This window comes from Ovis aries, chromosome 17, assembly GCF_016772045.2.
Source record: "Ovis aries strain OAR_USU_Benz2616 breed Rambouillet chromosome 17, ARS-UI_Ramb_v3.0, whole genome shotgun sequence".
Taxonomy (NCBI): Eukaryota; Metazoa; Chordata; class Mammalia; order Artiodactyla; family Bovidae; genus Ovis; species Ovis aries.
In genome coordinates, this window is record NC_056070.1 from 70,262,895 (window position 1) to 70,273,864 (window position 10,970).

Genomic DNA, 10,970 nt, shown 5'->3' on the forward strand with positions numbered 1-10,970 from the left:
CAGCATGTTAAAAAGCATAGACATTACTTTGCCAACAAAGGTCCATCTAGTCAAAGGTATGGTTTTTCCAGTAGTCATGTATGGATGTGAGAGTTGGACCATAAAGAAGGCAGAATGCCGAAGAATGGATGCTTTTGAACTGTAGTGTGGGGGAAGACTTTTGAGAGTCCTCTGGACTGCAAGGAGATTCAACCAGTCCATCCTAAAGGAGATCAGTCCTGGGTGTTCATTGGAAGGACTGATGTTGAAGCTGAAACTCCAAACTTTGGCCACTTGATGCAGAGAGCTGACTCATTTGAAAAGACCCCAATGCTGGGAAAGATTGAGGGCAGGAGGAGAGGGGGACGACAGAAGATGAGATGGTTGGATGGCATCACTGACTCAATGGACACGGGCTTGGGTAAACTCTGGGAGTTGGTGATGGATAGGGAGGCCTGGCATGCTGCAGTTCATGGGGTTGCAAAGAGTTGGACACGACTGAGCGACTGAATTGAACTGAAACGATGCTGAAGCTGAAACTCCAATACTCTGGCCACCTGATGTGAAGAACTGACTCATTGGAAAAGACCCTGATGCTGGGAAAGATTGAAGGCAGGAGAAGGGGACGACAGAAGATGAGATGGTTGGATGGCATCACCGATTCTATGGACATGAGTTTGCGCAAACTCCAGGAATTGGTGATGGACACAGAAGCCTGGTGTGCTGCAGGCCATGGGGCTGCAAAGAGTCGGACACGACTGAGCGACTGAACTGAACTGAACACAAGCACATAGTGAAGAAACGAAAACTGGACAGGATGGTAAAGAATGAAGAGACACTGCCACCCCACTAGCAACAGTGTTTCGTGTATCCTCCCGAAGTCATTCACCGAACCGACGAGCAGAGGTAAGCGTGCATCAGCAGAGGTCAGCCCTGCTGTGTGAAGGGCTGGGTAGCAAACATTTTAGAAACTGATGAGCCACTGGGGTCTCTGCTACATATTTATTTTCATTTATCAAACAGTCCTTTGAAAGAATAGAGATCATTCTTAGCTCATAGGACTGAAAAAAAAAAAAAAAAAGAAACAGGCGGCTGGCTGAACCTGGCCTGGAGTTTGCTGAACCATGGCACCATCCATCCGACAGTCTGGGTTCCTCTTTACTCAAGGGGTAGCAGAGCCCAGGCTTTCCCGGGCACTGTGCCGCTCTGACTAGCAGTAACCTTTAAGAGCGCTCCAACTGGTATGCAGGGACCCCACTTTCAATGGCTGTGCAGTGTAGCCCACAGTCAGGATGGGTCATAATTTAGTCAGAACTCTAGTAATGGGCATTTTTAAAGTTGTTTCCAACCCTCTCCTATTATTGGGTTGGCCCAAAAGTCTGTTCAGGTTTGTAAAACTGTATGGACAAATTTAAAAGAACTTTTTTGGCCAATCCAATATTTAGCAATGCTGCAATGAACAGCATTATATGACAAAGGCTTCAGAGCAAATGCTCATCCTATCTTATAGGATAAAACTCTCCTCCTTCATCCTAGACACCACACAAGTGCAATGAACGTTCAACGATTTGAACACAATTTAGACCCAAGCAAACAAAGCCAAGTAAGTGAAATGCCTTCCATATTTGGGTTTGGAGTCAAATCTGAAGATCAATGATTCTTAGTCTTAAAGACACAAGCACAAACGAAAAGAGGATAACCAACCTGACACACACTTCTTTCCTGTCCTACTACTGACTGCAATTCAAGCTAACGCTAAAAATACCAATCCTAGTTATTTTTGAGATCCAGTACTGGAAGAACTGAACATAAAACCCTTTCCAAAGTGAAAAGACTGGAGATTTATGTCGATCGTTTCGGAAGCCCTCCCAATCTATTATTTCCTACTTGTGTGTACCTACCTGTTTGCAGGAGGAGATTTATAATTCTTGTTGGTATATATTTCTTCTAAACTAAACTCTTTTTTCTTTAACCTGAAAAGAGAAAAAGGTATAAATTCTTCATGGTCTCACTTTTAAGAAAACAGATTTATTTATCTGGCTCTGTTGGTTAGTTGTGGCATGTGGAAGCTAGCTCCCTGACCAGGGATCAGTCCCAGGCCCCCTGCATTGACAGCTTGGAGTCTTTGCCACTGGACCACCAGCGAAGTCCCTTCATGGTCTCCTAAGAGGAACGAGATTGGTTTCCCAACTCTATCCTTTCCGGTCTTTTACTTTCCAAGAGCTCTTGATATGTCTCACGTCAACCATGAATCCTGGATCTTCCTTTGCATGCCGCCAATCTTAGCTTTGTGAGATTCAGTTCAATTATACTTACTGGGAGGGATATAACTGGACCTGTACCTATTATCTTAGCTTACAGCTTCTTTTTTTTCCTACTTTTTCAATGTTTCTTCTCTTTGACTGACTGCTCTCTTTTTCATCCTCCCCTCCTGGCTTGAAAATTATACGTCTTCTATTCTTTTAGCGGTTGCAAGAATTTTGATTAACATATTTAACTTAGAAACTGAAGTGCAGTAATATTTTTACCCTTCTCTCAAACAACACAAGGTCCCTGGAAGTTCTGAGTCTAATCAATACTGTCCCAATGTATACGTTAGCAGTGTTCTATGTTGCCTTTTGATTTTGTAATTATGCATCTAATGAGCTAACCATGTTATCTCTTTATTCTGTTAGTTAAATTTCCTTTATTCAATTAATATGGTATACTACACGGATTGATTTCGTGTTCAACTAACTCTGCATTCCTGGGGTAAAAACCACTTGGTCATGGGTATAATCATTTTTTCAAATATGTTGCTGGATTCAGTTTGCTCGTATTTGAAGATTTTGGTGTCTACACTTACAAAGTTTCCTGGCTTCTTTTAAGATCATCTTTCTGCCTTTGGAACTCTGGGCTCTCCTCCCCGCCATGTCCTCTGTTCTCTATGTCTTTGTCTCCACTGCTGCCCTGCAAATAGGTTCATCAGCACCATCTTCCTAGAGTCCACATACATGCATTAAAATGCGATATCTGTTTTTCTCTTTTTGACTTACTTCACTCTGTATGACAGACTCTAGGTTCATCCACCTCATCAGAACTGACTCAAATGTGTTCCTTTTTATGGCTAATATTCCCCTGTATATACGAGTTTGTGTTTTGTCTTTGTTTATAGCTTATTTATTTTTTCCTCAGCAGGAAAGATAAGATTTTCATGAAATAGCTTATTCAGATTTTTTATTTTGACTCTGAATTTTGTTATAGTTAATCATTTCTTATGGTTTCTTATTCAGATTTTTATTTTGACTCTGAATTTTGTTAATCATTTCCTATGGTTTCTTCAAGTATTCTTTTTTTCACATTTAAGTCTGATTTCATGTGGAATATATTCTGGTGAAAGGTCTAAGATAGAGACCCAGCTTTATTATTCTTAGAATGGCTGCCCAGCTGTCCCAGTAGCACTTTACTGATTAGCCCATCTTTACACCACTGATTTGAGGGGACACCTTTGTTACGTAGTAAATTTCTCTAGGTATTTGTGTCTATTTATGGACTCCCATTTTTGTTTTACGAGCTTGTATATCAATCCTCTGGCATCACGTTGTTTTGCTCTTCTCCATTCTGCCATATTTATTTATTTTTTGACATGTACATGTGTGTTTAGTCGCTCAGTCATGTCTGACTCTTTTGTGACCCCGTGGACATAGTCCACCAGGCTCCTCTGTCCATGAAATTTTCCAGGCCAGAACACTGGAGTGGGTTGCCATTTCCTATTCCAGGGGATCTTTCCGACCCAGGGATTGAATCCTGGTCCCTTGCATTTCCTACAATGGCAGGCAGGTTCTTTTTTTCTTTTAATCTATTTTTAGTCGAAGGGTAACTGCTTTACAACATCGTGTTGGTTTCTGCTAGTCATCAACATGCAGGCGGACTCTCTACCATATACACAGCTTTCCTGTCAGCTGTGCTGGGTCTTCGCTGCCGCACTGGGGCTTCCTCTAACTGCACTGAGCGGGGGCTGCTCTCCGCTGCAGTGCGCAGGCTCCTAATTGTGGCGGCTTCCTTCATGGAGCATGGGCGCCAGGGCATGTGGGCTTCGGTAGTCACAGCTTGCAGGCTCTAGAGTGGGGGCTCAGTAGTTGTGGCGAATGGGCTTAGTTAGCTGCTCTGCACCATGGGGGATCTTTCTGGATCAGAGATTGAATCCATGTCCCCTGTGTTAGCAGGCAGACTCTTAGCCACTGTGCTAACAGGCAAGTCCTGGCATCATGTTGTTTAAATTGCTGACATTTCACAACATGTTTTAAGATCTCTTAAGACTATATTCTTTTTCTTCCATTTACTTGGTTTTGGCTGGGCTGGGCCTTGCTCGGGCTTTCTCCAGTTGCAGCGAGTGAGGGCTACTCTTCGGTGTGCTGTGTGGGCTCCTCACTTCTGTGGCTTGTTGCAGAGCACAGGCCCTAGGCACGCGTGCTTAGCAGCTGTGGTATGCAGGCTCTAGGGTATGCAGGCTTCAGCAACTGCAGTTTGCAGGCTCAGCTGCTCCACAGTAAGTAGAATCTTCCTGGCCCAGAGATCGAGCCCATGTCCCATGCATTGGCAGCAGATTCTTTACCACTGGATCACCAAGGAAGTCCCAAGACTAGTGCTCTCTTATTTCACTTGTTTGCTGAATTTTGCAGGCTATTGATGCTTTAGTTCTGTACCTATGTTAAACCCATGGCTTTCCGTTCATTCATATCTCTTCCTACAACTACAGAGCTTGGTCAAGTGTATTTGCTTTAAATTTTGTTTACTGGAATGTACCAGTTACTAAATTACTGCTTCTCAGCTCAGAACGTGCTCTCGGTACCTGCTCTGCGATAATGGAATCTTGGCCTCCTTACACATTTCTTTTCCACAGTGAATACAGTGCTGGACTTTGGCAAAAGAAGGCACCAGAGGAACCCTGGAGGAGGAAGGGAGCTTTTTTCCTTGCTCCTGCCACATGGTCCATCGTGGGTGTTTGTGTACTGGGGTGTCTGGGGTGGAGTCAGATGGGGACACTTGGAGGGGCTCAGCCTCAGCTGAACAGCCAGAGTGTGTAGCCTCCGAGGACCCCTGTAGCACTAGTTTGGTGACCACCACACCACAGATTAGCATTCAGGGACAGAAGCCCATGGTGGGACCCCAACTTCCTGGGAGTCATTTCCTGTGACTCCCCTGGAGCAACCATCCCCCACTGCAGGCCACGCAACTGCAGCAGCACCCCAGCACCCTGGGTGTAGCCCTCCAGCCTCATCTTGCGTCCCACAAGGCTGCTGTTGTCTCCTGCTCACCCAGCTCCAGTGTCAGCAACCCAGCCATCTGATGGCTGCCACCATACCTTCTGCAACAAAGTCAGACTCCAGTTGAGGTGAGGGCCCCAAGATGCCCTTCAGAATTCTCTGTACAGGGCACTTCCCTGGTGGCTCAGTAATAAAGAATTGCCTGCCAATGCAGGAGGCATAGGTTCGATCCCTGATCCAGGAAGATCTACATGGCGCAGAGCAACTAAGCCGATGTGTCAAAACTACTGAGCCTGTGCTCTAGAGCCCAGGAACTGCAACTACTGAAGCCCAAGCGCCCTGGAGCTTGTGCTCCACAAGAAGAAAAGCCCAGGTAATGAGAAGCCTGCCCACTGCAACCAAGAGTAGCTCCCTGCAACCAGAGAAAATTCTCCGTACACCTCTATGGTTACTCTTCTGCTGTATTAACAGTTTAACACTTTAATATTAAACTTGCCCTGTTTAACATACCATGCGGTTTCCATCTCCTGAATTGACTCAGACTGATATGTGATACTAAGGTAAAAGCCCTCAGGCTCTGCTAGACCTCCGGTCCTCGTGCCGGCATACTGGGAAACTTTCAAGAGAGCACACGGGCACTCAGCTCCAGCGTAATCAACCTCCTGAACTCTAATCTCCTGCTCACGACTCATCTAGAAGGGTCCCTTTGCTCATGCATAACTCCCCACAAATTCTTCCCAAATAGTCCCATCCACCCTGAATTCTACCTTAGTATTGGAATCAAATCACTGATCTCACCAACCCCTCTTTAGAGATTAATGAAGTCACTGTAAACTTGTCTTGGACGTGTCTCTCCCCACTTCACACAAGGTTCCATGCAGTGGCTTCACCGAGAGGAGACCTGGCCTGGTATAAGGATATCTGGATTTCAGATTCAGTGTGGAATGGAGCTCTCAGAGGGACTTTGTTTCATTCACCTCCTGACTATCATCAGACAACACCTATTTAAGAAAGAGAGTTTCAAACGCCAAAAATAGCTTAACTGTACACAATGTCTTTTTCAAACTATTCTCAACACTCAGTCTGTTATCACTTACAAAAACTGGACTTAACAGTTGATTCTTCTTTAAAAAAAAGTAACTGAAATGTTTACTGGGACTATCAAACTTTTGAAGATAAAGTATACAAGACTTAGAAGAACTTTAATCGAATCTTATACAGAAACATTTAAGTCAATTAGTCAATCTTCATCTTATAAAATACAGCTTCTACTTTCTGTTAACAACAAAAATTATATGATGAGCTGCCATGACAATTGGTTTGCAGTGATACGCTTGTATCCTACACTGAAGTGATCATGAGATTTTATATTAATGAATGGATCTCTTTTTTTCCCCCCACGATTGGCTGTTCCTAAAAGTCTAATCACAGTTTGATTCGTGCATGTGCACACAGGTGCTGAAGCAACATCGTGCTGTGTTATATAGTAGTCTCTTCGTAATTTATTATTTTGGCTACAAACCACATTGCTTTATTATAAACTCAATAACAGAAAATTCTTACACATAAATTTAAACTTTGTCTTATGACTCAGAAGTCTGTAAGTTGTGTTCCATAGTTTATTTCTCAGTGGTCTGTATGGCTCTCTTGAAGGTGAATATTAACATACTTATTGTTTCATAGCCCTGGGCATGGAGGGGAGACCGTATTTGTGGCACTGTGCCATTTCATGTAAGAGACTTGGGCATCCGTGGATTTTGGTATCTGCGGGAGTGCTTGGAACCACTTCCCCGAGGATACTGAGGGACGACCACGTTTGAATTGGAAAACAGAAAAGGAAGGAAGTAAGACTGATCCGGCTGATGGGCTTGAAAAATAAAATATGCCTTTGCTAATTAAGTTACATGTCAAAAATGTTCCATAAGTTTAAGGCACTGAATCAGCACCTTCAAGACATAAAAGTGTACTTGAAGTAATGAAAGCATCTTAATCAAAATGTCTTTGGTAAAGACTTATTGAAGATGCTAGTTTTCAACCTCACTCATTACATAGGATTAAATACAGTACCTCTAAGTGACAAAGTAGCATGTAATTTGTTAGCCATCTGACACTGGTCAGATCCTCCTGGGTCACGTCCCACAAACCGAGACACTGCCTACCTGCAAAGCCTGGGTGACAGCACCCAAAGGGGTCAGCACTTTTCAATTCTTTGCTTTCAAAAAAAAAATTGAGTGATAAATCATTAAATATAATTTGATGATAGATCACTGAGGTTTTTTTTAATACTACTTGTCAGGACTTGAAAGGGTTGAATGTCATTGTTCCATTAAAACTCTCTCTGAAAACTCTCTCATTAAAACCTTATCCGAATAAGGTTTTCTAGAACTTATATCTACCAAAAAATTTAAGGTAGAATACCATGATTCTGAACCCTATTTTATTTTAGTAAAAAGTACTATTCAACACAGGATATCTGAAATACTTAAAAAATTTATCTTGAAAAGACATCGTAGGATGATCAATAAAAGAATTGTAGGATACAACATATTAAGATAAAACCAAGTGGGCAAAGTGGAACATCAATCATATAACAGTTAACTGTCACATCTGTGTTGTGTGAAGCAATAAAATAGACATTTTTTTTCCTCAACTGGACTGTACAACAATTTTAAATATTGGGAATTCTTATTTACCTTTTACAGGTAGGTCCTTGATGTTCAGCAGGGTGAAATAACTTACTTTGGGTTAGTCAAGGGACACAGGCTTCCATTTGCCAATGAGAAATGAATGCATGAAATCGATCACAAAGGAAACATAACTAGGTATCTTTTAAAATGTGTGTCTCTCCATTGTGTGTGCATGCGTGCAAGCACATACACACAGTCGTGTCCCACTTTTTGTGACCCCAAGCACTGCAGCCCACCAGGCTCCTCTGTCCATGGCATTTTACAGGCAAGAATCCTGGAGTGGGCTGCCATTCCCTTCTCCATGGGATAGTCCCAACCCAGGGATCGAACCCAGGTCCCGTGCGTCTCCCGCATTAGCAGGCGGACTCGTTACCACTAGCGCCACCTGGGAAGCACATGTGTGTAATACACATCATCCCCAAACGCCAATCATGTCAAATACACAATCTGGAATCATGCCCAATACATAATTTAGTAATCGTTTTTTTTCCACTTCGCTCTTTGGGGATGAGCAATCATCTCTGTCACAAAAATCTTTAGAATCCAACATTTTCAACTTTTAAATCATCTCTGTACCATAACACGGATCTAGCATTTTCTTAATTAAAAGAAAAAAAAGAAAAAAAAGACAACTTCTCTTATAACTTGTGGGTCGCTTTCCAGTTCTGTGTGCAGAATGTCGTGAGTCTGGGCTGTGCAGTTGGGTGAGACCTGTGGGGATAGGAGCCACCAGGACCAGGACAGAAGTTCCGGCATAACACAGGTCTCTCAGCCACTGAGCCCTGGCACCGGCACCTAAGCCTGGGGACAATGGCAGTGCTGACTTCTCAGCACCCCTGGAGGAGGCACTGGGATTGTAAACACAGAGGGACCTGGCACAGAGAGCTCAGGAAGTGACCCAGAACCCTGCGCACAAATCTCTGGCCACAGTACTGGTGAAATTCTTCTAGATAAATTCCTAGAAGTATTGATATAACAAAAGCTCAGCGTATATGATCATTGAAAAGGCTATTATATTATACTAAACAATTTCCAGAAAAATACATCCGTGTGTGTTAGAAAAGGTGCTCACCTTTTGGGTCGAGGAAGGCCCATGGGCGTGAGGTTAGGGTCTGGCTTAGGAATGGTTTTCCGGATGCGAATCTGTGAGACTTTCTTCGGCCTCTTCTCCAGCTCAGCCTATTTTTAAGAAGAAAGACAGTCAGGTTGTAAGCCATTCTAAATACACAGAGGCCCCTTTGCTGACACTCACCACACTGCTTCCTCAGTGTACAGGTGGCTTCAGGAAGCGGTTTTATGAGAGAGCTCCCCCAACGACTCCTCCCAACAGCATTTTCAGCAACTGCCCCCTTCATGTCACTGTGCATGCAGCTCAGATACTGAGATGATCAACACACAAGTTTAAAACTGTTGGAGACAGCGGATGCTAAGAGTGAGCACAGCATCCTTCACTCGTCTCCGCATGTGTGAAGCCCCCTGCTCCGTGCTTCAATTCTCTGAATGTTGTTAAATGCATCATTAAGAAAAGGGTCCAGAGAGCAATGAGGATGAAGAGATCCCAGGCACCCTGCAGTGGCCAACGGAAGAGCCCCTGTCCTGATGACATCCGGCACTTGGGCTGAAGCTACAGGCGGCAGCAGGGGACTGGGGGGCTGTCTGCACCTGTCATGGGAGCTGAGGCGCCTCTGCCGCCCGAGCCCACCGCACCAAGTTTACCTCCTTCTGGTCTGGAGGGCTGCCCTGTGGTCGGGGGCAGGCGGCCGTCACACCGTCCAGCTCGTCAAACCCAGGAACCGGGAACTCGGAAGCTGAGAACAGGAGCTTGCTGACGGCTGAGTCTGTTACCAGGTGAGACTTTGGTACCAAGGCAGGGAATGGAGGCTCTAGCCTGGCACCACAGGGAAAGAGACAAAGAAGCAAAAGTGGGACGGGTTCACCTTCCACGTCGGCACTAAGTGACATTCCCGTAAGGCTGTCCCCACATTGTCTCTGGACACGCCTGTGTCTGCAGGTGTGATAAAGTACAAGAATGTGGTCAACCCAGTTCCCTGGGATGGAATAAGGAGACTTGGAAGATGCAGTGAGTAAGGAAAAAAGCGGGAAACGGCAAGGAGTTCTTGCAGGAAGAAGGCATTTAGGGAACTGAACAAACGAATTGTGCTTGGACATGATCAACAGCATCCGCGCACTGAAACCGGCTCAAGGCCTGAGGTGTGTCTTGAGGGGACTTGCGGTACAAGGAGCTGGCTCCTGATTTGGACTTTCTGCATGTTTTCAGTAAATGGACTGATCACACAACTTTAGTTACACAGTCCTGAGGCTGAACCTCTGCCTGTGCACCTGAGAGATGCAGATCAGGCTTAGAAGGAGAACAAGAGGCCAGAACTGCACCGAGCTCAACCCACAGCAGCTGCTAGAGTACCCCCCACCCCGTCTCCCTCCCTCTGCAAGCCCTCACCTCATGTGACTGCCGCCGGCACTGTAAGCAGCTTCCAGGCCCGGAAGAGGCATGGACGGTAACACGGTGCGGCTGAAGTGGAGCAAAAATAAAGAGTGACAGGTTTGGGTGGCAGGATGGTGGGAAAGGCTGTGGGGCCCCGCGGGTTTGGAAGGATGCTCAGTCAGAGCCCAGGGAAGACCTGCGAAGTGTCCATCTACCCACGGAGACAAAAACCTGCCTCCAGGGCACGGAAATTACATGTCCATGCCCATCACTGGAATGGAGGTGGGCTCACAGGAGGTCTGTGTCCTGACTTAAATGTAAAGGCAGAAAGAGATTAGAAGGCAAACTGATATTGGTGAAATTATTTTCAACTGTTCTCAGTGGTCAAACCACAAGAACTCTTTCCCAGTTCATAACGGTCTATGAATTCTATAGCTATAACATGTACATGCCGATCTTTGAAGTTCCTCTGCTCCAAAAAGAAACAGAGGTAGGCTTATCAACAGACTGGGTGTTTGCCTGCATAACTAAGTAATTTAAAAAGTACTTCTGTATCCTTTACACACCAAACACTGAGAGTAACAGCTGTGAACAGATCATAGGTGCAAGTCACAA

General features: G+C 44.7%; 1 protein-coding gene across 10 annotated transcripts in view; it reads right to left on the minus strand.

Annotated features, from left to right (window-relative positions):
- Positions 1-10,970, minus strand: part of PRR14L (proline rich 14 like) — a 40,960-nt gene that overhangs the window by 5,327 nt on the left and 24,663 nt on the right. For 7 of the 10 annotated variants that reach the window (XM_042234091.2, XM_060400865.1, XM_042234093.2 and 4 more), the window contains 4 exons: positions 10,371-10,442; positions 9,629-9,800; positions 8,985-9,091; positions 1,881-1,952 (listed from right to left, as the gene is read on the minus strand). In XM_042234091.2, coding sequence (XP_042090025.1) covers positions 1,881-1,952; positions 8,985-9,091; positions 9,629-9,800; positions 10,371-10,442 — 423 coding nt within the window. Of the gene's footprint in view, positions 1-1,880; positions 1,953-2,367; positions 6,227-8,982; positions 9,092-9,164; positions 9,801-10,370; positions 10,443-10,970 lie in introns of those variants that run through there. The other 3 variants (XR_006056592.2, XM_042234092.2, XR_006056593.1) reach the window with 3 other exon arrangements.